This window comes from Phycomyces blakesleeanus (genome assembly GCF_001638985.1).
Source record: "Phycomyces blakesleeanus NRRL 1555(-) unplaced genomic scaffold PHYBLscaffold_1, whole genome shotgun sequence".
Classification (NCBI taxonomy): domain Eukaryota; kingdom Fungi; phylum Mucoromycota; class Mucoromycetes; order Mucorales; family Phycomycetaceae; genus Phycomyces; species Phycomyces blakesleeanus.
This window is the reverse complement of record NW_017265134.1, coordinates 41,161-67,178: the sequence shown is the minus strand read 5'-3', so window position 1 is coordinate 67,178 and position 26,018 is coordinate 41,161. Positions and strand designations below refer to the sequence as shown.

The 26,018-nt window shown below is 39.6% G+C and overlaps 10 protein-coding genes across 10 annotated transcripts; 2 read left to right on the top strand and 8 right to left on the bottom strand.

Annotated features, from left to right (window-relative positions):
- Positions 1-90: 90 nt before the first annotated feature.
- Positions 91-2,740, bottom strand: PHYBLDRAFT_160929 (hypothetical protein; the record flags this gene model as incomplete). Its single annotated transcript, XM_018434311.1, has 5 exons — positions 91-1,216; positions 1,740-2,151; positions 2,209-2,433; positions 2,495-2,536; positions 2,596-2,740. The coding sequence occupies 5 exons, from the start codon at positions 2,738-2,740 to the stop codon at positions 91-93; spliced, it is 1,950 nt and encodes a 649-aa protein (XP_018298322.1).
- A 226-nt stretch (positions 2,741-2,966) lies between these two features.
- PHYBLDRAFT_137829 (hypothetical protein) lies at positions 2,967-3,527 on the bottom strand (the record flags this gene model as incomplete). The annotated part of the gene is made up of 1 exon (XM_018429882.1): positions 2,967-3,527. One exon carries the CDS (start codon positions 3,525-3,527, stop codon positions 2,967-2,969), a length of 561 nt encoding a protein of 186 aa, XP_018298321.1.
- Positions 3,528-3,721: 194 nt separating this feature from the next.
- On the bottom strand, positions 3,722-4,633 carry PHYBLDRAFT_137828 (hypothetical protein; the record flags this gene model as incomplete). The annotated part of the gene is made up of 1 exon (XM_018429881.1): positions 3,722-4,633. The coding sequence occupies one exon, from the start codon at positions 4,631-4,633 to the stop codon at positions 3,722-3,724; it is 912 nt and encodes a 303-aa protein (XP_018298320.1).
- Positions 4,634-5,639: 1,006 nt separating this feature from the next.
- Positions 5,640-6,509, bottom strand: PHYBLDRAFT_160927 (hypothetical protein; the record flags this gene model as incomplete). Its single annotated transcript, XM_018434310.1, has 1 exon — positions 5,640-6,509. The coding sequence occupies one exon, from the start codon at positions 6,507-6,509 to the stop codon at positions 5,640-5,642; it is 870 nt and encodes a 289-aa protein (XP_018298319.1).
- A 6,556-nt stretch (positions 6,510-13,065) lies between these two features.
- Positions 13,066-13,215, top strand: PHYBLDRAFT_9972 (hypothetical protein; the record flags this gene model as incomplete). The annotated part of the gene is made up of 1 exon (XM_018444105.1): positions 13,066-13,215. A coding segment is annotated over one exon (150 nt), but the record flags the coding sequence as incomplete, so codon positions are not given.
- A 1,156-nt stretch (positions 13,216-14,371) lies between these two features.
- Positions 14,372-14,966, bottom strand: PHYBLDRAFT_73964 (hypothetical protein; the record flags this gene model as incomplete). Its single annotated transcript, XM_018442958.1, has 2 exons — positions 14,372-14,784; positions 14,831-14,966. The coding sequence occupies 2 exons, from the start codon at positions 14,964-14,966 to the stop codon at positions 14,372-14,374; spliced, it is 549 nt and encodes a 182-aa protein (XP_018298317.1).
- A 1,517-nt stretch (positions 14,967-16,483) lies between these two features.
- On the top strand, positions 16,484-17,756 carry PHYBLDRAFT_137824 (hypothetical protein; the record flags this gene model as incomplete). The annotated part of the gene is made up of 4 exons (XM_018429880.1): positions 16,484-16,933; positions 16,992-17,219; positions 17,362-17,529; positions 17,604-17,756. The coding sequence occupies 4 exons, from the start codon at positions 16,484-16,486 to the stop codon at positions 17,754-17,756; spliced, it is 999 nt and encodes a 332-aa protein (XP_018298316.1).
- Positions 17,757-17,963: 207 nt separating this feature from the next.
- On the bottom strand, positions 17,964-20,995 carry PHYBLDRAFT_160923 (hypothetical protein; the record flags this gene model as incomplete). The annotated part of the gene is made up of 7 exons (XM_018434309.1): positions 17,964-18,628; positions 18,803-19,392; positions 20,062-20,185; positions 20,246-20,440; positions 20,504-20,620; positions 20,701-20,784; positions 20,854-20,995. 7 exons carry the CDS (start codon positions 20,993-20,995, stop codon positions 17,964-17,966), a joined length of 1,917 nt encoding a protein of 638 aa, XP_018298315.1.
- A 568-nt stretch (positions 20,996-21,563) lies between these two features.
- Positions 21,564-21,950, bottom strand: PHYBLDRAFT_137821 (hypothetical protein; the record flags this gene model as incomplete). The annotated part of the gene is made up of 1 exon (XM_018429879.1): positions 21,564-21,950. One exon carries the CDS (start codon positions 21,948-21,950, stop codon positions 21,564-21,566), a length of 387 nt encoding a protein of 128 aa, XP_018298314.1.
- Positions 21,951-22,036: 86 nt separating this feature from the next.
- PHYBLDRAFT_137820 (hypothetical protein) lies at positions 22,037-22,942 on the bottom strand (the record flags this gene model as incomplete). The annotated part of the gene is made up of 1 exon (XM_018429878.1): positions 22,037-22,942. One exon carries the CDS (start codon positions 22,940-22,942, stop codon positions 22,037-22,039), a length of 906 nt encoding a protein of 301 aa, XP_018298313.1.
- Positions 22,943-26,018: the final 3,076 nt, after the last annotated feature.

Below are 26,018 nucleotides of genomic sequence, written 5' to 3'. Positions count from 1 at the left end.
TGACAATGATAAACGTACCAACAAATACAAACACTATGATTATTCTTTTCTGTGTGCCTTTAAAAAAGGGAGTTATAATTTTATTATTTTTTAAATGTATTGTTTTTTTGGCAAAGGAATGACCAGCATCTTTTTTACTTTTCTGTGTGTTGTGTGCTCAGCAGTTGCTACTTCTAACATAATTCTATGCACTGGCAATACACATTGGAAATCGTCAGGAGAAAATGTTGGAAAGCAGGTTTCAACGTGTTCGTACTCTCGCGATTTATCATTTTCGGGTGTGTACCATTTGATAAATGCAAAAGTATGTTGAGAATTGTGAAGAAGTTGTGTTGGGCGGCGATGGGTGTGGAGCAAGGGAGTAAGGGATGAAGAGGTGGGTGGAGGAGTGAAAGAATGGGTGAAAATGTACTGTATTTGACCCGTGTATGCGATGATATGCTCACCAGTACTTCCAATGAACTTTGCTTGTACAAGAGAGCCACGACTTCCAGATTCACCTTTACCCTTGTAGACCTGCCCAAGGATGTTGATGTATTTCAACAGGGTGATTGTATTGTCAACAAAGTATGGTGATTCCAACGCTTGTTGAAAGTGAACTAATTGTTCATTGTTGTACGCAACTTTGTAGTATTGTAAGAGATGAACATAGTGAATGTCACTCATTGTGGTAGCGGATTTTAATGATAGAGGGAATGCGGAAGGAGGGAGAGGTTCGTTGCCTTTTACAAGTACATTTGGATCTTCAGAAGCCTCAACAAATGACTGTATGCGGAAGGTACGTTGACGGATGGATGGAATGGTGGTGGGTGTAAAGGAAGAAGTGAGTTTGGTAAGGAGAGGAAATGCAGATGTCTGGCAGGTACTCTGAAGGAAACTGTTGACAAGATCGTCTTTGTGCACATCTTCAATAAATTTCTTCATAAATGTTTCTTCAAACCCAATCTTCCTGTTTGTCTTCAAATTTTTTAACAACCCGTTAAACCGCTCAAACCCGAATAGCCAATAACCGTACACTGGTCCAAAATCACGAATTGTATCTCGAAGATGGAGGTGTAGGTGCATATTACAGGTGAGGATTTCGGCGTTGTACAGCTCGTCACATCTGGTGCAAAAAGTTTGAAGAAACTGATGGGCAGTGTTGACTTCATCGAACGTGATCGTTGGCTTGATCAACAGGCGGCATGCATCAACAAAGTTAATCCAGTTTTCGAATCTGTCTGTTGCACTTGTAACATGCGCATGTACTGTTGTGCGAGGTGAAACCACTTGTCTTTCTTGCTGCCGGGATGTCACAGGCCACCATCATCAATGCGGCACGGATGCGGACACCACTAGGACACTCGAAAGTTGGGATTGCCAGTCCCTCATACAATCTTATCAGATCATCTACCATAGGCCGGAGATAATGGTTTATCTCTTCGGATTTGGGTTCCTTCAGGCCAGGCATCAATCCTACGAGAAGTGTGTTCTCTGGCTTGTATTTTTCATTGCGAGGCAGATTGTTTACTACCAGGTATATGGCACCAGTCGAGTGCGTGACATTATCGAAAGGTTGAAACCAGTCGATGTTAAGAGTCAACATTAATGAACGCGAATCCTTTGTGAATTGCACGCCATCTTTGTCTTTGAGCTCCTTCCACATGGCACCGTTGTATATGTCACACATCGTATCCACCATCTTCAGCTCGTGATTCCAATGTCTAATTTTATCCTCGAATCCTGGACGAAGAAAAAACATTCGTAAAGTATTAACGACGGACTGGTACAAGTATGAACGCTTGGCCACCAAAGCACCCGATGCTGATGTTTTCATCAATTGGCAGTTGCAAGACGAGCGTGCACCAAGCTTTACGAAATCGCAATGAGACGGGACAGATGCACTTTCTTCGTACACCTTGTGACAATCCTGACACACAACAAATTTCTTTATGCCTTTGGTCATGGCTGAGAAACCTGTCATGCGCTGAAGACCAGGAAGGCTCAAGGGCAGTTGGAAATCCTGCTCGTAAATTGTCAAAAGCTTGTTGATGAACTCGATCAAGACAACGGCGCCCTTGTCAACCACATAGCGGGAAGCGAACATCACCACAAAAGTAGCAATGAACCTGTGCACTGGGTTCTGGGGCATATCGGGGGTGGCAAAAGGGTCTATTATAAAAAAAAATTAACGCTTTTTTTTTTAAAAAATTTTTAACACTAACTGACCTTCACTATTCAATTCATTGTCGTCGAGCTCAATAACATCGTCTTCGCTTTCGTCTTCACTGATTTCATTGCTGTTGCTTCCACTGTCATCATTGTCGCCATTGCTGATCGCGTCATTAGTAATGGAAACGTCTTCAGTGTCAGACATTGAAGCTCCTTCCCAAACAGGTGAGTTTGTCTGAGTGTACGATTCTTCCAGGGCTCTGGGTTGATGGGTTAAGATAGCTACATTTAGAATATAACACTTGGTTAATATCTAACAGTATCTGAATTAAATAAACCTTACGTTCATCATCGACCTCCATCATATTTCTTTGGGTAGACATGTCTATTACAACACGTTATTTCATGGATTACAATACAATTAAATAAATTCAAATATTGTACCCCTTTCACATCTTATGGCATTTAGTCTTGCCCTTTTGTTATGACGTTGAGCAGTTCTTCTGGCAACAAAACTATAGCCGAGATCGTTCTGACTACATCCAGCACAATAGCACTTTTCGTTGTAGAGTTCAGGAATTGTGAACATAATATTTATTTATTTTTACTTTGAAGTGTTAAGAGAAAAAGGAAACAAGTACAACGTTTACTAAATTTACTATGTCTTTATAATGAAATGTTATGTCTTTATAATAATAATAATAAATAATATTTTCGCCTGTTATATCCAAGCCAATAGAAAACCGGAAAACAGTGTTTTCATCTTGAACACACACAAAAAGCTGAGATGAAAAAATACCCCAGATTTTCTATAGTTATAATTTAACTTTGTACATGGTAATTCCCGTACGTTTTTCTAGTGGAGATGGTGGTGGTGCATGTGATGTTGGATTGATGGCATATATAAATGAAAGTGAAAGCAGACGGTGGTCAGAGTTGAGTGAGAGGTCGGTATGAATGTTGAGAGTGGCATTGGTGAAGGACATATTAGTGATAAACAGATCAATGATACTGCTTATCTCCACATTTTGGTGGAATGAAATGAATGTAGGTGTGCATGGTGAGAGCTGGCCATTGACAACAGTAAGAGCATGTTCTTCTAACCATTGACAAAGAGCAAGACCTCGAGTGTTAGTAGCATAGTCACCAGTAAGTGAACCCAAACGTGAATTAAAATCGCCACATATAATAGTGTCATTGGTCAAAGGAATGGAGGAGAGAACTGCAAGAGCATCATGGGTGGACATAGAGGGCGGCAAGTACAGGCATACAATTCTGAGGGAACCAATCTTGATGGCCAAAGCATAATTAGATGACATAGGAATCTGAGTGACAGGATAAGGACAGGATGGAGAAATAAGAACAGAAACACCCATAGAACCTTTGTAGTTGCCAGCTACAGGTGAAACATAAAGATGAATCTGGGATCAAGAAGTGAGGAGACGAGATGGGGGGAGAAGCCATGTTTCAGTGATAAAAAGCATATGTAGAGAGTGACAGTGTTGAAGAACATCATAAATTGCACGAGGCTGCAAACCATTAGCATTCCAAAGTCCTAATGAGATTTCACTCATTCAGACATTGCAACAGAGGTACAACGAGATGGTGATTGGAAATCATGAATACCAGCATCAGGACCAGAAACAGAATGAACAGGAATATCTTCCTTAGAGATCCAGCCTTGATCACAAAAGAAATGACCAACAGGAACAGCAACATGAGGACAAAGATACTTGAGAGCCTTCAGACAACGATCAGAATGAAGTTCAGCAGCTACTTCTTCTAGCTCTGAATCAGAAAGAGACTTATATTTGGGATCTACAATGTTTTTGGGATCCAAAGGGTCAATCGCATCTAAGATCTCAATGGCAACTGTGGTCAGAGTGGTCTGGAATTTCTCAGCATACTGGTTGTGAACTAGGATGCCAACTACATCCTTGGCAGGAAAATTGATATCCAAGATGCGGCCAGTATCAACACCAAGTGTTTTCAAAGAGTTGCGCACTTCTCTATCTGTGAGACGACGTGAACGTGGGATATACATATATTGATATCCTTTGGGACCAGTGAGAATGGCAAACATTCTAGCAGAAGCAGCAACCCGGTGAACAGAAGGAGGTCTTGGAGTCTTGCAAACAGAAAGAGCAGTAGGAACAACAACAGGGTTGTGAGCAGCAGCAGCAGTTGTAGCCCATGTAGAAGCCTCAGTGCCAGGCTCCTTGGGTGTGGTTGGTGCAGATGATATTGATGCATTTGTTGTAATTTGGCAATTGCCCTGAGATGCTAATTGAGATCTGAGATCAGCAATTAGCTTTTCCGCATTAACTAATTGAGTAGTTAATCTAGCATTAGTTGCGGCAAGAGATTCAAGTTTATTGGTACGTTGTTGTAGTGACATGAATTGGGCCTGCATGTTCCCCAGAAATGAGGCAAGATCGGGTGACATTCCCTGCATGACAGAGGATGGCAGCAATGTTGACATTTGAGATCGCAAAAATGAAAAGTTGTCGGAATCGGCTGAAATTTTTTCTGCTAATAGATAAGGCAACAGTGGTAATGGATGCAATGTTTTTGACAATGGATGTAACGTTTTGAACAAGATGTAGGACGGATTGATAAAGCTTTTGTATGGATGCAACCAATTTTTTTGTTATGTCTTGTGTAATGGTAGCTTACATGAAAGAGATATGGGGATGTAGCTGCCTTCTTGGCTCAGGTTAAAGATTATATTTTATTAAAGGAGATATTGCTGGCAATCTATAGATCATATAGCCTCCAAAGTACAAAAAGAAAATATAAAAAAGTCCCAAGGGATCATAAAAGACAAAAAAAAGAGAGGGGAAAGAGAAGATCAAATCATACTAGCTTTAATGGCTGAATCTGCTCTCCACTTTGCAGCTGTGAAAATAGTTGTAACAGTGAAAGGGAGGAAACAGAATTGCAGAACAAAGAACTTTTCAGACAGCAAAGGACAAAAGAGAAAGAAGAGAGATAAAGAGAGTAAAGAACAATAAAAAGTAAAGAGCTATGAAAGAAAAGAAAAAGTCTAAATTATATCCAAAGAGCACCATGTGGTGATCCAGACACTTGGTTGTTGGATTTATTACATCTAAGAACATATTCCTATTATTATAGTAAAACAGCTATCATTACAAGAACAAATGAATAATTTTTATTTATTTTACTTATGGTAAATCAATAAGACCAATAATTAATTACAGTAAGTACTGTAATTATGACAGCTCAGTAAGCACTGAGTTAATATGAGGACACTGCAATTAGATTAAATTATAAACATAGCAGTACCAGCTCTCTAATATCTAAATGAACTCAGACTTAAGAAATTAAGATGTGACTGACAAAGCAGATCGTGTTTTGATATAAAAAGGACAGCTTTATATTCTTTAATAAAGACAACCTATATACAGTCTCAAAGTATTCTTATATACGTCTCAATCTTTTTACTGTTGATTTTATTCTATAAAACTTCACACACCATGTTCAGTCTCATATGAATAGTTACCATCAGGATTACATATAACATCTATGTGCCAGAGAATAGTCAGCAGTGGTATCCAGTATGCATGTCGTGGTTCTTGAGATGACAAAGGCAAGGATGAGATGGCAAAATCAAGTCTGTGTATCTGGTCATGGTCAGGTTGAGGCAACTGTTCAAATAGTGTTGCAGGAACAAGTGGACAATTCAACAAATGGCGGCGTGAGGTGTGATCAGATCCACAAGGACATTCCTTTGGTTTGCCTGGCAGCCATCCCATTCTCCAACGAATCAAACGGCCACGTTCCACACGTGAGGCTGGCAAAAACAAGATTGGATCAACTCCAAGAACTGGGTGGCATGCTTGAATGAGAACTTGCGTATTGGACTGGAGAAATGTTGCAAATCCAGCTTCTCTAATGCTTTCAAAATGATTTTTTACGACACTAGGGCTTCGAAGTTTGAGTGTTGGAGGGAGATTGGACAGAAGATGGGTTTTTCTCAAGGAGACAAGTGAAGAATAGACGGTATGATGACGGTGCAAAAGAGACAGAAGGCACTGGGCCGGCAAAAAGCGTGATCTTATACAGAACTTGGCCATAAGAGCATCGGCACAAAACTTCATACTTGGCAGATTGCAGATGTGCTTCAACACAATTGTAGAGGACGTGGCATGCCCCCCAACAATCATGCAAAGACACTTATCTTGAATGGACTCCAGCACTTTGATATCTTGTTTCAGTAGAGTGGAGATTGCCAAACCATATTCAAACTTTAGGCGGACAAAGGTCTTATACAATCGTGAACTGAGCAGCAGAGAAAAACCAGAACGACAAGCACCAACAGAGTTTAGGGTTGCCATTGTAGCAAGTGTACCAGAACGTCTATGAGTGGCAATGGACTTGGAAGAAATACCCTTATTGGCAAAAGGATCACCCAGATAAATAAACAGGTCAGTGGCAGGGAGAACTTGACCATATAAAAGAAGAGGAACTGGCGAGCTTGCACGTGTTTTGGGATATATAACTTCACATTTGGTGGGGCTCCATCGATATCCAAGAGTAAGAGAGTGGTCTGCGGCAAGGTCTAGCATGGCCTGAACGTCTGAAAGAGAACCAAAAATAGCTACATTGTTGGCAAAGAGCAGAGAATTGATAGGTGTTGAGAAATGAATATGTCCAAAGCCATCTACACCTGAAGGAGCAAGAAGAGCATTATATGCATCCAATGAGGTAGGAGAGGGTGATGGAACATGGGTTGTAGTTTGTGAGTGAGCAACTGTGCAGAGCAATGGGGGCAGGGAGTTGATATATATTGAATACAGATGTGGACTGAGAACAGAACCTTGGAGAACCCCAGTGGCAGGTGAGAACGAGTGTGAAGAAAAGTTATCCAGAAGGACGGAGATGGAGACATTGTCAAACATATTAACTAAGAGGCCCAAAAGGGCTGGTGGAGTGCCACGTTGTTGTAAAGCATGCCAGATGATTCGTCGATCTACTATATCATAGGCAGCCTTGATATCCAGAAATGCAACAACAGGGTAGTGCTTATGACGGTGATAATAGGCTTTCATCAGATCATGGAGACAGAGAGCTTGATCCAAAGCACCACGGCGAGGACGAAAACCACCTTGAGCCACATCCAAAGGAGGAGAGTACTTGTGCAACTTGGGGGCTATACACATCTCAAAAAGCTTACGCAGTACAGAAGTCAAGGAGATTGGCCGGTATTTAGCCAGATCTGTTGGACTACCCTTCTTGAAGATGGGGAAAACTTGTGCTTGGCGCCAAAGACTTGGGACATATGACCATTGCCAGCAAACTGTAAATAACAAAGCAAGAACAGGTGAGATAAGTGATTTGATAGGTTTTAGCATTTCAGCTCTGATATGATCAGACCCTGGTGCCTTATGGTTAGGCATAAATTGCATGAATTCCTCCACAATTGATGAGTTAAATGGAGAGTCATCAGAGGCAAAAGGCACACTGTTATAAGTCGTTGTTGGTGCTGGTGGTCGGGTTGCTGGAAGTATATGTCCACTATATACTGTTGCCAAATGGTCACACATTGTTGCTGCTGCTACGGCTGGTCCATCGTAATGCTGGAAGGTATGTTGTGGCTGTCTACGGCGTTTTAACTGTTTTATTTTTGACGTTGCTTTGCTGAAATCACGTTCCATAGACTGACAAAACACATGCCAAGACTGACGTTTTGCTTGCTGAATGTGAGATCGGAATTCGGCCTGTGTGTTGTGAATGAGTATTGATTACTGCTGAATCTGAGAGTAAGACTGAAGGATAAAATAATATCCTCAGCTATTCCAGTCAAACGGATCTCCCTTTATGATATTATCTAATACACAGATCATCATACACATAATTGATTATTTATTATTATCACCATGACATGGGATATACAAATACATATACATTATATATATGGCATCATTATATTTCATCTACATATTTCTTTTATTATACAAATACTTAATTGAGAGACTACAACTACAACTATCTAATATTATGAAACATTACCCGAGTATCTGGGTCGGAATACTAAAATATTACCAATAGCATAAATGCTCTTCTTTACCAAAACTCTTGGACTGATCTGACTGGAGAAGTATCATATCAATTGGTCTTTCCGGATCTTTCCAGAAGAACAATACTCCTGGAAGATGACTCATCGTGATAAAGATTACTTAAGCACACACTGAATTACAAATTAGAAAAACATATAAATATCAGTAGATAGTTCCGTGTAGAAAGACAATCGAATTTTATATTTCTTTACTTTTCTTTTGAAATAAACAACCTACACAAGTTCTCACGAATTCTTTCGTCTATATTATATTTTGCTTTATTTTCTCCCCACAACATTTTTTTTCGTGAACTACAATGAACTCTCCTGCTGACTTGTTTCCCGCTGGTTTGACCCCTGTTCCTGAGGAGGCTACCTTGTCCCCCATGTCTGCGGATGAATTATTCTCTGACTTGAGTGAGCCCGTCCTCTTTCCGGATGCTGCCCCTGGTTTTGGTTCCGTTTCTGGTTCTGGTTCCCCTCCCGTTGGTAGAGAAGTAGCAACTGCTTCCTCCTGTGTGGCCGTTCTCAAGGCTGAATTGGGCAACCACATCGAGGCCTTCAGCGCTGCTCATGTAGCAAACAATGAGCAAGCAGCTGATGATGCACTCCGCAGGATCGAGCGCACAAGATTGGCAATCACTAGCCTTGAAAAGTGCAGCGAGATGCTTGCCTCTCCTGGTACAAACACAGAGAGAGCTGACCGTGAAGGAGGGTTGACTCTCAACAGAAGAGATCTTCCCAAATTCCAATTGGCCTCCAGTATTATTAAGCCCTTCCCAAATGAAGAGGTTTTTGAATCAGTTGGACATTTCCTACGTACCTTCAAGAATGTGATCGAGTCTTCTTCCTTGGACATCGAGAGAGTTTGGAAGAAATTCCTCCCACTTTGCCTGCCTCACACTGATGACGGATGGGTAGAGATGGATCTTAAGAAGTGTATTGATTGGAAGGCGGCGAAATCATGCTTCAACAAAAGACATGGTTCCAGCTTGGTGTCTCGGCGATTCACAGACCAGGTCTTTACAATGATGATGAAGAACACTGAGTCCATCGGTGATTACTCGAAGAAGTTCCTCCGTGCGGTTTACAATGCTGGTTTACCCAAAGACGATGCTCGCATCGCTGATCGCTTCCTTGCCTCGCTGACCTTATCAGTGCAAACACTGGTAAGAGTTACCATGGCCCGCTCTGGTCCCAATGGGGAGTCCAAGCGTGATTGGACTGTAGAGCAGATCACGCAGATCGGCAGAGACATCCTTGGGGATGACAACAGGCTCTATGCTGAGGCGACCCGATTGATTCCTGGTTCCCGTGGGCAACCTGAGAAGAATAACGAGGAACATCCCAGAAAGAAGCTTCACCACTCCAACAAGATAACCAAGCATGAGAAGACATTTTTCTGCTCGCACCATGGAAAAAACCCGACCCATGAGTCCAGCAAGTGTTTTACCTTGATCAACCGCAAGAACAAAGCCAGTAGTTCCAACAGTCGCAATCCTTGCAGACGTTGTGGTGAAAACTACTACCATGGTCATGTCTGCAAAAGCAAGAACAATGAGCCAATTCTCATGGTATCCCAGTCTCCCGCAAAGGATAAGTCTGAGCAGACGCTCAAGACGATCCAGGACAGGATAGATGAAGACATGGAGGAAATATCATTTGAATGTAAGTACCTACTTGACAGAATTGAGAGAAGAATTAAAGCTAATGATGCGTTTAATCTTGTAACTCCAATCATAATAGAGAACCAGAAGTTAATCGGGATGATCGATACAGGCAGTTCCCGCACGTTTATAAATTTGAAATGTTTAAATAACAATTTACAAATAACAAAAATAAATTCTTCAATTGGTTCCTTTAATTTTCTGTCTAAGAATAGTAGTACAAAGAGATTAGGAAAAACTGATCCTTTAAATTTTAAATATATAAATGGCATTACCTTTAAGCATGCACCAGAGGTGTTAGAGTTTAATACGGGTTTTAATTTTGATATCCTCCTTGGAAGAGATATTTTGGCAAAGATGAATATTGGATTAATTAATGTTGCATATGATATCGAAGGAGAATATGTCCATTCAGATAATGCAAAAGACTATGCCGCCATTTATGAAAATCTAAATATTGATAAAGAGAAAAAGTTTGAACCTGATAATTCGCCAGCTGGCACAGCACAGCAACGAGCAGAATTTATGAGCTCTATTAAAGCATCACTGGAGGAAAATAAGAATATTCCCGTTGAGTCATATTGTCCTTTATCAGAATCTATTATTCGTTTACCTACTAAGGAAGGTGCGACGGCTTACAGACGGCAGTATCCTATACCGCACGCTCTAAGACCAACACTTGACAAGCAAGTAAAAGAATGGCTTGAGACAGGAACTATTGTCAAGTCCAAGACCAACACTTCCTTCAACAGTCCAATGTTGCTTGTTCCAAAGAGAAACAAAGCTGGTGAGATTGTCAGTCATAGAGTGTGTTTAGATGTGCGATTGTTAAATCAGATCCTACCTCCCACATTCAATTATCCAATTCCAAAAATTCAAACAATATTTCAAAACTTAAGTGGAAAGAAATTCTTTACCACACTCGACTTATCCAATGCGTATCATCGTTTCAAAGTTGCACCTGAGGATGTACACAAACTGACATTCACTCACTTAGATGGGCAACAGTATAGCTTTATTAAAGGCTGTTTTGGCTTGAAGATGCTTACTTCACAATTTCAACATGTCATGGCTACTTTATTTGATAAGATTGACTGTGTACAGAATTTTGTTGATGATTGTATTGTTGCCAGTGAAACATTTGAACAGCATGTCAAAGACGTAAAATTAGTTATTGAAAAATTGTCATCCGCGAAGTTGATTCTGAACTCGGAAAAGTGTGTCTGGTTTCAACATTCAGTGAGATTGCTTGGTTTTGTCGTCAATGAGACAGGCACCAAGGTTGATAAGCGAAAGTTGACAAATGTTGACAAATGGCCTATTCCTACAACTGCGAAACAGATTCAGCAATTCATGGGTTTGATCAATTACTTCAGAGATTATATTCCTATGATTTCGAAGGTAGCTGAGCCTATTTCACGTTTGAGTCATGCCAAGAATGTGTCTGGTCAATGGACAGATGAGCAGACGAAAAGCTTTAAAGCACTAAAAGACATATTGCACCAAGATTTAATTCTTCATTACGCAGATATGTCACGTGAAATGTATGTGGCCACAGATGCATCCCTTTATGGAGCAGCTTGCTTATTGTTTCAGCGAGATGAACAAGGGCGTGATAAATATATCAGCTTTGTATCAACTTCCTTAAGCCCATCGCAGCGACGATGGAGCACAACTAAAAGAGAATTATATGCAGTCGTTTTGGCGCTTGAAAAATTCCGTCCATTTCTGTGGGGCCGACAGTTCACAATTTTTACTGATCATCGAGCACTCATTTATCTCCACACTCAAAAAATCGCTAATCCGATGATGATTGGCTGGATTGAGACACTCCTTGACTTTGATTTTAAAGTGGTCCATATTCCTGGTTTGTTGAATAAACTACCTGATTTGCTAAGCCGCTTGTATCCTCCAGAGGATAGTGACAAGCTGGTGGAGGATGATGGATTGAGAAAAATCAGAACAAATGACTTTCAAGCTAAAAACAGAGTTATTGTTCAAAAGAAAAAATATAGTAAAGACAGAGTGCTAAATGTACTTGCAACGCAACTCGTCGAAAATGCTTCAGAGTCGTCCGACTATATGTCACCTCCTGAAGAAAAGCGTAATGGCTTACTAAAAGAAGCACATTCGTTTGGTCACTTTGGAAGTCAAGCTATAGTGAATGATCTTCATTCACAAGGCTTACACTGGACTAATATATATGAAGAGGCTAAAGAGATTATTCGTTCTTGCCCTGAATGTCAGAAGCACAATATTAGCAAGAAAGGCTATCACCCATTGACTAATGTTGTAGCATTCCGACCATTTGATCATATTGCAATTGACTTATGCGGTGAATTCCCTGTATCAGAGGATGGACACACGTACATGTTAGTTCTGGTTGATGTATGCTCCAAGTACATTATCTTGAGACCACTGCCAAACAAGAACTCAACAACAATAGCTAAAGCATTGATAAAGATTTTTGGAGATTATGGTTTTCCCAAAGTAATGCAAAGTGACAATGGTCTGGAATTTAGAAACTCTTTAATGTCAAGCCTATCTAAAGAGCTTGGGATTGATCGAAGATATTCGACAGCATATCACCCACAAGGAAATGGTATTGCCGAAGCCAGTGTAAAAATTGCAGAGAATACTGTACGTAAAATGATGAGAGCGAACAGCAATGACTGGTGTCACTATCTACCGATTGTTCAGCTGTGTATCAATAGACATATTCCTCAAAAAACACTAAGTGCGCCGTTTTCATTAATGTATGCTCGCAGAGTCAATGTGCCTGATGAGTATGGTGACAAAGATAAATACTCTCTTCCAAAAGCCACAGTTACAATTGATGAGCTAGAGAAGCAGATTGATCATATGGAAAATATTATATTCCCTGCCATTAACGAACGTGTGTTAAGGATTAATGAGGAATTAAAAAAGAAATATGATCACAAAAATATCCTAATCGACATCCCCAAAGGAACACACGTTATGGTCAGATTACCACATCGATCAAATAAATTGGCACCTATTTATGAAGGTCCATATACAGTGGTTCGAAAGAATAAAGGAGGATCGTATGAGTTAAAGGATGAGCAAGGTGAATTGTTACACCGAAATTATACACCCTCAGAACTCAAGATGGTCACCATCGATGAATCAACAATTGAGAATGAGCTCTACGAAGTTGAAGACATTCGAGATCATCGTGGTACTGCTGGTCAACGAGAATATTTGGTCAAATGGGCTGGCTATGGCGAACGCACTAATACATGGCAAAAGGCTGAAGACTTTACCGATTCCACAATTGTACAAAAATATTGGAAGAAAGTTAGAGAGTTGGAACGTTTAGAGAATGAGAGAGCTGAAGACTTGATTAACAAAAGTGCATCCTCAAAAAAGAAAATAGTTCACACTTCAAGACTAAATGGTAAAAGTAACAATAACGATGAGCACAAGAAAAGAACACTTCCTACCACTTTGAGTAGAGAAGAAAGATTACACAAAAGAAGAGCAACAAAAAATTAAAATAACAAAAAATGAACACGTAATCCACAAAGCTGAGTTTACAGTGTAGATCTCCATAAAGTACAAAAATTATGTGCATGATTGACTATAATAAAATAAGCAATTGGCCAGACAATGAAATAGTAAATGAAATGTTTTATTGCCGAATCAACAAAAGGTATTGTTGAATCTGGTGGAGGATAATGTTGTGAATGAGTATTGATTACTGCTGAATCTGAGAGTAAGACTGAAGGATAAAATAATATCCTCAGCTATTCCAGTCAAACGGATCTCCCTTTATGATATTATCTAATACACAGATCATCATACACATAATTGATTATTTATTATTATCACCATGACATGGGATATACAAATACATATACATTATATATATGGCATCATTATATTTCATCTACATATTTCTTTTATTATACAAATACTTAATTGAGAGACTACAACTACAACTATCTAATATTATGAAACATTACCCGAGTATCTGGGTCGGAATACTAAAATATTACCAATAGCATAAATGCTCTTCTTTACCAAAACTCTTGGACTGATCTGACTGGAGAAGTATCATATCAATTGGTCTTTCCGGATCTTTCCAGAAGAACAATACTCCTGGAAGATGACTCATCGTGATAAAGATTACTTAAGCACACACTGAATTACAAATTAGAAAAACATATAAATATCAGTAGATAGTTCCGTGTAGAAAGACAATCGAATTTTATATTTCTTTACTTTTCTTTTGAAATAAACAACCTACACAAGTTCTCACGAATTCTTTCGTCTATATTATATTTTGCTTTATTTTCTCCCCACAACACTGTGCATGCTTGTGTTTAGTCCACCAAACAACTTTGTCAATACCTATTGCTAGGCGCCATTTTTTGTAACATTGGTTACGACGATTTGCTGCTGTTTGCAAAGCTACATTCCAGAAGGATTTCCAATGCTTTGGGCGAGAGAGTCAATGTCCAATTGAGCTATTTAATGAGTCATAAATGAGTGAATTGAACTCATCAGTGATAGCATCAATGTTGGGTCTAGTGAGTGGTAGATTCTGTACAATTTCTTGCAAGGTGGAAAGGAGGGAGGTTGAGTTTTGAGTGAAGATATGAGCATAAAGAGCATGGACATCAGGTTCATTGAGGCGTGAGAGGTTCCATGTCTTGCGTAATAGTGGTGGCATATTGGTAGAGTGCTGTAGGTCATAGGTAAAGGAAAGTAATAAAAGGCGATGATCTGATCCAAGGGACAAGTCAGTAGCAATATGAAGAGAAGGATTGATGAGTGGCATATTAGTTATAAAAAGGTCAATAATACTGCTGATTTCATAGTTGTTGCGGAAAGAAATATATGTTGGTATGCACGGTGTAAGATCTGCATTTACAACTGATAGAGATCTCTTTTCTATCCAAGAACATACACTGGAAAAATAGGGTAATTTCATCTGGATCAAATGTACCAAAAATGTAGATGATTGAGCCGATATCATCACAATTTTTGTGATATATCATTTTGAGCAATGGTACAATATCATCTATGGTGCTGATGCGTATCATTATAACAACGGGTACACGAAAACCCAATGTAGAACGATTGTCAGTCCGCAAACTATGGAAACTGAATAAATATTGTAGTTACGCTTTACTCCTATCGAGTCTACCTCTTTATGTGTTATATTTTGAGGTCTATAAAGAGCTAGCGTCCCATATTATTATTTTTACCGGGTTTTTTTATTGGCTGCAGAAATGCTTTAAAAACTATCAAAGAGATGATTGTAGGTTTTTTATACATGCTCAAAGTGATGAAACTAGGTTTTTTATACACACAAAAGCAATGAAACTAGGTTTTTTTACAATGGAAAAGAGAAACAAAGCATGGGTAGATTTTTATAAACAAGCCTCTTTGGTTTGTTTATTTATTTTACTTTTATTTATTTATTTTTTGGAAAAACATTGGGTTATACATTTTTTGTTCAATTTTGTTTTATTTGATAGGAAAATCTTTTCTAGATAAAAATCCTAATTTCGCGACAGTTTTGATACTATAGCTATTATAATCGCTAATACTTCTTGCTCGCTATATATAATTTAAAGCCTTCCGGGAGTAGACATGGAATACATACTTTAAGAGCGGGAATGCTATTAAAAAATGATTAATAGAAAAGAATAATTAGTAAATGATTTAAATTGAAATTTCTTCATAAATACTTACAAGGCGGAGAAGACTTGACATAAACTTGATATAAACATGTTCTTCAGAATTATCAAGACAATACCAGTAGTCTTTGAACAGAGATACATTCTAAAAATGAATAATTATTAATATTGTGCGTAGTAAAGGCGTATTTATTAAATATATTGTAGTTAACTTACCAAATATTACTGATTATACGTCTTCATGCATAATATTAGACATAACTAATAAATCATAATAAAAATAAATATATATCTATGAGGAAGACAAAAGAATAATTTGAATTTTTTTAAGAAAAAAACTTACCATCATGTTCAATTAAGAGATGATGAGACTCAATGGAAATGAGTAGCAATGGCTAGACAAGCAATATGATTGAGTAACAAAGATCTGTAAGAGAATGATATCTTACCTTGATATATCAGACAGAGTATAGCCAAACAAAGAGACACATATTTGGTATTGAACTATAAAAGAAAGAAAAAATTATAAGTGAAATTGTAAAAACATAAGCAAAAGAGAAACAAAGAAAATATCAATAATAAATGTTGTTAAAAGAAAAAAAAAGGAAAAAAAAAGACTTGTCTTAAAATCCAGTTTGACCCTGACAAAATGCGGGCTGTAAAAAGTAATACTCCAAAAGAAGATGACTACCGTCATCTTGAAATACTACTTTGTGCCTCATTGAGTTAGAAAAGAAGTTGTCTAAATGTGGATCAAGTGGTTGGGAGATGTGCTTAAATATCAAATGAAAGGTAGAGAGTTAATCTGCACTGCTTATCCTCTTTACTAGTATGTGAATTTTAAATATGATATAACAAATGTAGTGAATTGTACAATATTAGTTGAAAATTATTAATATTTATTTTATTAACAGAAAATGACAAAGCGTATTCCTACTGCTCCCCGCCGACCCAACCTACGCATGAATGCTGTTCTTAATAGCACAATTGCAGGTGTTATTGCTCCAATTGATACACCAACTCCAGAAGTAGCAGTTGACACAGCCCCTGAAGTTCAAGTCGCTGTGACCCCAATGGATCACGTCCTTACCTTGTTGGCAGCCAACAATGTGTCGATGCAATCCTTGCAAGAAAATGCAAAAGGAGTGACTGATGCAATAACTCATTTGAAGAATGGCCTGGATTTGTCCAACAAGACAAATGAATTTTTGAAGAACTCGGTCCTTCAGCTCATGACTGAAAATGCTGAAATAAAAAAGGCAATGACCAGCCAAAATTCCGTGATGCCTTCTGCTGTACCAGTGGATTCTTCTTCTTCCATGGATGATGATCTTGACCTTGGAGTGAAACATCATCCCTTGATTTCTGTAAGTAAATTGATAATAATAACATTACTGATTAATATATCTAATACTGTTTTTATAGCAACTTATCAATAGTTACATCAAGAAACCGAACTTTGTTAGCACAGACCTGCTCAAAGTTACTGAGAATAATAATAGATCAGCATGGTCAATGACTGGCACGTATGGCGACAAGTACAACAAGACACTTGCACTGGCTCTCTTCAAGTACCTGAGACCTCAAAGATGTTGCACAAATGTGTCAAAGAGTGTCATTATGAATATAATAAAGAATCACTACCAAAATCAAGTGCGAGTCTTCCGGACCTCAGCAGAGAAGATTATGGCTAGAAATAAAGCTGGAAGAAGATGCAACAGAAAGAAGACCATAAGTTTTAAAATAAAGTTAATTTACTATTGATTTAATGTTTTAATACAATACTCTTTGGTAGCTTCTTGACCGTTGTATTATCACGTACCAGACATACACAGAGGCTATTCATGAGGGCATGAATCGATGTGATTGCGGAAATATTCTTTCTATTGACGTGATGTCTGATGGCAAGTCGGATGGAGATAACAAAGTGCGGGCATATCGTCCCAGCTGGAGAACTGATGAGGTAATGTTAAACATCTATTTATGTTTTAAAGAAAATAATAATACTTTATTAATACTATTTATTCTTTAAACCAGCTCCAGACGTTTATTAGTACTATTGATGAACTTACTGTTATCCGTTTGAAGAAAAATTCAGAAAGCTTGAAAAAGCGCATCCCTTATGAGAAAGAAGTGAGCATTCCCAAGAATTTGGCAGTCACTTTACCAGATTGGTGCTTTTCAAAATAAATCATTTTTTTCTTGCCAACTATTTTAGAGTCTTTTTTCTACTTGTTTATGTTTACGGATTAGCATGATGTATACAGATGCATGTATAGCATGCCAAGTACAAACAAAAATTTATAGAAATAATAAAAAATAAACGTGCAGCTATATATATTAGTCTGTATTAATTAATTTTTCTTTTTTATATGTGTTTTATTTTTGTATTTGAATCTAAATATATATTTTTTGTGGCAAAGGAACTACACACATCTGAACTTCGCCTTCTAGACCAAGGTGCTTGCCTACTGCAACTGGATAGCAGATTCTATGCACTGGGAGAATGCTGTTCATGCTGTCATCTTCGAGCCCCACCTCATTCACCTCAACTCCTTCTCCTGCTCTGGGCTGAAGTAAAACTTCCTTGTACCATCGTACATATGCAAATACATGCTGGCTCGCATGACCAGCAAACGAGTTTACAGCAGTATTGACAAAGAGGTACTGAATTTGGCCCGCATATGACTTGGTACTTCTACCATCACTTGTCTCAAACAAGGCTTGCATGAACGACCCACGCTGATTCTTTGTTTTGCTCTTGTAGATTTGCCTAAGAAGATTGATTGATTCAAACTTCTGTATCTGATTGTTAACAAAATTATCGGAATGACCAGCCTGATGATAATGAACAAGAGTTTGATCATCGTATGTCTCGCGATAGTATTCCAACAAATGCTCATACTTGGATTCATCCATGGAAATCTCCCCCTTTAGAGCTAAAGGAAGTGCGGAAGGGGGCAAAGGCTCGTTTCCCTTGACGATATCAAAGTTGATCTCAGGAGAATCAAGAAAAGCATTGATATCGAATTGGAATGAGGTGGCAGTGGAAGTGGAAGTGGCTATGGAATTGGCAGTGGATGCAGTGAGCTCAAGGATGATCGCCGAATGCTCAGGTCAAATTATTGGCAAAGTTTGGCGAATAATATCTCCCTGGTATGCTTCTTCAAGATACTTCTTCATATAGGTTCCCTCAAACCCGTCTTTTCTATTTGTCGCATAGTTTTTTAAGATACCATTGCATCTTTCGAAACTAAAAAGCCAATAGCCATAAACTGGGCCAAAGTTCAGTACAGTCTCTCGCAGATGAAGATGGAGATGCATGTTTGGTGAAAGGAATGGGGCTTTATACAACTTCTCGCACTCTCTGCAGAAAGCCTCCAAAGATTGATGGGCTTCATCAAGGTGAGCCATGGATATGCTTGGCATTGAGAGGTACTGGCATGCATTGACAAACGTTGTCCAGTTACCGAGATGAGCTTCAGGTAGACAACCACGCAGGAGAACAGGAGAGTACACCAAGCACCAAGACTTCCACTCGTCGGCCTTCATGAATGGGAAGCCACGCCCGATCTTTGTCCCTAATGGCGTGTAGTCCTCTGGTAGTACAAGCTTGTCAGCATCCAACTGCATTTCGGCCAAGTGTGCATCTGTGATGAGACCTGAAGATCTCCATTTCTCCATTATCCTCTTTGCTGTTCCGAGGTACAGGTTGTGCATCGGATCGATGACAGTGCACTCCACGAGGTTAAAGTAAACCAGGTCATGCAATTCTGACCATCGGACACCATTTTCCCTCTCCAATCTCTTTCTCTGTGCATCACTGCTGGCCATTCTTCACAACTCAGCATCACGGCAGTTTTTGGCATCAGTGCGAGGCACCCACTCAGAAAACACGAACCCAGAGTAGTCCACAGTATTGGAGTCTGGAAGGCAAGGGAACTGTCAGTTGCACTTATTGCATGCACATGTGCTTGAATGAGAGGTGAACCCACAAGTCTTACGGGCAGCAGGAATGTCGCAGGCAACAAGAAGAAGGGCAGCACGGACAAGAGCACCAGATGGGCATTGTATGGTAGGCATCACCACACCACCATACAACTGGTTGAGTTCCGCGACAAGGGGACGGAGGTAGTGATTGATCTCACTTGTCTTTGCTTCCTTGGGCCCTGGCATGAGACCAACGAGAACAACATTCTCCTTCTTGTACTGTTCCGATCTTGGCAAGTTGTTGATACAAAGGTATATCACAACACAGGAGTAAGTAACCCCATCGAAAGGTTGAAACCAATCGATGTTCATGGTAAGCATTATGGAGCACTCATGATTCACGAACAGTAAACCATTGCTATCCTTCAGACTGTTCCACTTCGTACCGTTGTAAATGTCAAACATCATGCCTGGAACTTGCACTCTGATTCTCCAATGGTTGATGGTGTCTTCGAATCCAGGGCGGCAAAAAAGAATAGACAATGTTTTGATTATGGAGTTATACATGTAGATCTTTTTGGGGATAGTCAAGGCTCTTGATGTTGCAAAGAAAAGAGCGTTTCCACATTCTCTACCAGAGAGTCTCTCGAAATTACAGCACTCTGGAACAACATCAGACTCTTTGTATACTTTGTTACAATTGCCACATGCAACAAACTGCTGGACACCTCAAGTCACATTGCTGAGACCGGTCATAGAGTTGACACCGCTTATACTGAGGGGAAGACGGAAAGACTGTCCAAAGTGTGCCAATACTTCGTTAAGAAACTTTAACAGAACAGCACCACCAGAATTGACAACATATTTGGATATGAAGAAGGCAGCAAAAGAAGCAATGAAAGCATGAGTAGGATCGACTGGCATATTGGATGAAGAAAAGTGCTCTATTTGAAAAAAAAATCAATACTTGTTGACTTTATTGATTTATATGTGCTTTTTGTACTAACCTCTAACATCATCAGATTCATCGTCAGAAATATCCAAAATGGTTGCTTCAATGACACCCTCATCTTCGCTTTCAGAATCAAACAAGGAATCAATGCCAAAAAGAGGTAAGTCTTCGGCTGTTTTGTTAGGTAAAAAAGAATCAAATTATTAGATATTATAAATGATTATAAAACTTTAATAAAAATACTATGCATACCTTCAACTTGATCTTCGGCATCAACATTGTATTCAAAGTCAATCTCCATGTCATTGTCATTCGACATTACTTCTATAACTGAGGCTATATTATATGAAAATAAATATTTAATTAAAATTGTCTCAATAATAATTTTCTTAAATTTGAACTTACAAGAAGATCCTGACTGATATTGTCTCACGATATCCTGTTGTGCATGTCTTCTGAGTGTTTGGGTAGACACCAAAACAAATCCCATGCTATTGGAAGAGCATTTAGAGCACTTGCATTCTGAATTGTTGTTGTTGTTTGACATATTGTGTGCGTATGTTTTATTTTTTAAGTTTTTAGAATTGACAAGAATAGAAAATTGTTCAGGAACACAATTTAATACATATCTTTCCAAATTACACCAGCTTCCAAAATGACATAGTTTATTCCGGCTGTTAAAATGGGCAGTTCTCTAAACAGTAATTGATTGCCTCATTCTAAAATACAATAATACACACTTTTGTTAAAACATGTCGTCATGTACATTTTATTAGCTGTAGAGCATATACAACAAAAATATTTGTAGTAATATCACGACCATTAACCTCATCATACTTATAAATAAATATTACAACAATAAAAAGCTTTATTATCTCACTCAAAAGATATCATTTGGTTTAAGTTTCCTACAACTATTGACTCTGCGACATGGCTACAAGTCCCAAAAAGAAATCTCGCAGACATTTTTTACAAAAAAGAGTAAACTCGTTTTTTTATCCAATAAAACAGACCAAGCATTATCATCGCCGTCGAAAATAAAAAAGACAAAAGTGATGGAAATTTAAGCTACCACTCCACAAATAATAGTACCCTACGCCATAGATGAAATTACCCTATTTTTCCAGTGATAGTGCCAGTCCACGAGAATTTGATGCATAGTCACCAGTAACAGAGCCAAGTCTTGCATTGAAGTCACCACAAAGAATGGTATCATGTGTTAAAGGAATGGAAGAGAGTACATGTAGGACATCATGAGTGGGCATAGTTGGTGGAAGATATAAGCATACAATTCTGAGTGAACCAATTTTGACAGCCAGAGCATATTTGGAGGGCATAGGTATTTGAGGGACGGCATAAGGACAGTGAGGTGATATGAGAACAGAAACACCCATAGAGCCCCTATAGGTGCCAGCTACAGGAGAACCATACAAGTGAATTTGTGACCATGATGTGGGAAGATGTGAGGGAGAGAGAAGCCATGTTTCTGTAATGAAGAGCATATGTAAGGACTGACAGTGTTGAAGGGTATCTTGAATGGCTCTGGGTTGCAGGCCATTGGCATTCCATAATCCGATATTGAGATTACTCATTCAGACATAGTGACTGATGAGCTGCGCTGACGTTTGAACAAAGACCCGCCAGTAGCATTGGTAAGAGTAGTACGTGTTGGTATTTCATCTTCACTGATCCACCCTTCCTCACAAAAGAAGTGACCAACTGGGATAGCAACGTGTGGGTGCAAGAACTGTAGGGCTTGGAGACATCTATCATGGTGAAGCATGGCAGCAGTGTTGGCAAGTTCATGAGTGGACAGAGATGCATACTTGGGATCAGCAACATTATCAGGATCAAGTGGATCAAATGCGTCCAAAATCTCAACAGAAGCAGTTGTCAGTTTGGCCTTAAATGTATCAGCATACTGGACATGAACAAGGATGCCAATGACACCTCTGGCTGGGAAGTTAATGTCCAAAAGTCGAGAAGAATCCACACCAAGAGTGCGGAGAGAGGAACGGACTTCTTTGTGCTTAAGGCGTCTTGATCTTGGAATATAAACATATTCATAACCTGAAGGACCAGAGGGAAGAGCAAACATACGAACAGAAGCTGCAATACGGCGAGCAGAGGGAACAGTAGACATTTTTGGGGCAGTTACAGGAAGAGAAACACTGGCTTTACTAGCCCAAGTGGAGGCTTCCAGACCTGGTTCTTTGTTTTTGTCAGGAGCACCTACTGCGCCGGCTGGGTTCGAAAGTGAAATTTCTGAAAAGTTTTTTTCAGGTGCACTCTGAGATCCTAATTGCTTCTGCAGATTAGCAATTGTTGTTCTAGCATGCTCTAATTCAGTAGTTAGTCTTGCATTCTCTGCTGCAAGTCGCTCCAACTGGTCGGTTCTGTTTTGCACATTCATGATTTGTGCCTGCAATGTTGTCAGGAATGAGGTAAGCTCGGTTGGCAATCCCTGAATGTTGCCGATTTGCAAATTGGCCATTGGGATTGAGAATGCAGATGGCGTGATGTTGTCTGATTGAGCTGAAATTTTTTTTGCTGACAGCTGGGATACCAAGGACAAGGACTGCACTACTTTTGGCAATGGGAGGTACGTTTTTCGTGATGGATGGATCGTTTTGCGTAAAGATGTTGATGGATGGATACACTTTATATGTGGATTCGTCAAAAATAAAATTGTAGAACCAGGTAAATACAATGCTTAAGCGAAAGAGCAGTGCCTTCTTGGCTCAGGTTAAAGATTATTTTTATTAAGGAGATATCGCTGGCGATCTATAGATCATATAGCCTCCCAAGTACAAAAGAAAAAGAAAAAAAAAAGTCCAAAAGGATCACAAAAGACAAAAAAATGAATAGAAGAAGAGAAATAAACAATACTAAGCTAAAAGACTGAACCTGCTCTCCACTTTGCAGCTGTGTAAAAAGTTGTAACAGTGAAAGGGAGGAGACAGAATTGCAGATCTAGAAACCTTTCATGAATGAGAAGACAAAAATAAGAAGAAAAGAAGTAAAAGAAAACAGATATTAAATTATTAGAGCTAGTGCCAGAGAGAACCATGATCGGTTTCATGTGTGTAGTTGCCATTAGGATTGCATAGCATGTCAATATGCCATAGTATTGTAAGAAGAGCTTTCCAATATAGAGGGCTTGGATGTGTAGACGAGATTGGTAGTGCTGATATAGCAAAGTCAATGATGTTGTCTTCATCTGTGGGTGGTGCTGGAAGTTGAGAGAACAGCTGAGATGGGATTGTGATGCAGAATTGGAGATGGCGTCTTGAAGTATGATCAAAGCCACATGCACACTCCTTTGGCTTACCAGGCAACCAGCCCATTCTCCAACGTACTAGACGGCCACGTTCTATGTGTGTAGCAGAAAGAAACAATACAGGATCAACTTCAAGAAGAGGGCGGCAAGCTTGGATGAGAATCTTAGTGTTGGTGAGATGAAAGTGAGCAAACTTTTCTTGTCTAAAAGACTCAAAGTGCTTGGATAGTTTTATGCGGCTGGAGCAATTAAGATCAGGGGGAATGCTGGCAAAAAGAGGGTTTGTGTGAAGAGTGGATAGTGTTGATGCTTGGAGATGATGAGAATGGAGCAGAGAGAGAAGACAACCAGAAGGAAGAGTGTGTGCCCGAAGACAAAATTTTGTTTTGAGAATGTCAACGCGAAAAGCCATACTGGGCAGGTTGCAGATATGTTTCAAGACTGCAGTAGATGAAGTTGCATGGCCACCAACAATCATTCGCAAGCATTTATCTTGAATTTTCTCTAGAAGTAAAACATCTTTTTGCAAAAGACATGTGATTGCAAGACCATACTCGAATTTTGGTCGTATAAAGGTTTTGAACAGACGTGAACTTAAGAGCAAACTGAAACCAGATCTACATGCACCAACAGCAGTAAGAGTTGCCATAGCAGCCAATGCTCCAGAACGACGATGAGTGACAACAGACGGTCCAAAGATGCCTTTGTTACAGAAAGGTATACCCAAGTATATAAACTCATTTACTGCAGGAAGCAACTCGCCATACAGAGAGATAGTAGAACGTGGTAAAGATCGTGAAGGAGGATAGAGTACAGCACATTTTGAAGGACTCCAACGGTAGCCAAGCTGGAAGGAGTGTTGGGCAGCAAGGTCAAGCATACTCTGAACATCAGTGACAGAGCCAAAGATAGCAACATCATCAGCAAAAAGAAGACTGTTAATGGCAGTAGGCAAGTGAATGTGTTGAAAGTCATTCACATCTGATGGGGCAAGAAGAGAATTGTAAGCATCCAATGAGGAAGGAGAGGTTGATGGGATATGTGTTGAGGTGAGTGGTGATGCAACTGTGCGGAGTATTGGTGGCAGAGAGTTGATATAGATTGAATACAAATGTGGACTGAGAACGGAACCTTGAAGGACGCCTGTGGTGGGAGAAAAAGAATGAGAAGAGAAGTTGCCAAGAAGAACAGATATAGAGACATTATCAAACATATTGACAAGAAGTCCAAGTAAAGCTGGTGGTGTGTGACGTCTAGCAAGAGCATCCCAAATGACTCGTCGGTCTACTGTATCATAAGCTGCCTTTATGTCTAAGAATGCAACAACAGGATAATGGTGATGGCGGTGGAAGTGTGCTTTCATGAGGTCATGCAGACAGAGAGCTTGGTCCATGGCACCACGTCTAGGACGGAAACCACCCTGAGCAACATCCAGAGGAGGGGAAAACTTGTGAAGCACTGGAGAAATACACATTTCCATCAGTTTCCGCACAACAGAAGTTAGTGAAATAGGTCGATAGTTAGCAGCAATTGATGGATCTCCCTTTTTGTAAATGGGAAAAACTTGAGCCTGACGCCAAATAACAGGTACATATGACCATTGCCAACAGATGGTGAACAAGAGTGAGAGTAGTGGAGCAATTTGTGGTCGAATTACTTTCAACATTTCTGCTCTGATGTGATCTGGGCCTGGTGCCTTGCGGTTAGGCATAAATTGCATGCATCCCTCTACCACTGAAGAAACAAATGGCGAGTTGGCAGAGGCAAAAGGCAGACTAGTACTGTGAAGAGGAGGAGGAGGACGCTGATCTGGGAGGATACTGCCACTGTATACAGATGCAAGATGCTCACACATAATTGTTGCTGCTGTTGCTGGTCCATCACTATGTTGAAACATGTGCTGAGGCTGCCGTCGGCGTTTGAGTAGCTTGATCTTTGATGTTGCTTTGGAAAAGTCTTGTTCCATTGATTTGCAGAAAGCATGCCATGATTGGCGCTTAGATGATTGCACTTGATGTCGGAATTCTGCCTGCGCTTTGAGATGCTTATCCCACCAATGAATTCTGTCTATACCACATGCACGGCGCCATTTCTTGTAGCAGAAATTGCGGTGCTCTGCAGCTGCTTGAAGTACTGGATTCCAGAATTTTTTCCAGTGGGAAGGACGGGGAGGACGGTTGCCAATTGAGCTACTTAAAGAATTATAAATGAGTGAGTTGAATTCATCAGTTAGTGCATCAATTGGTGGACGTGAGGAAGGAGGGTGTTCAAAGGTCGATTGCAAAGTGGA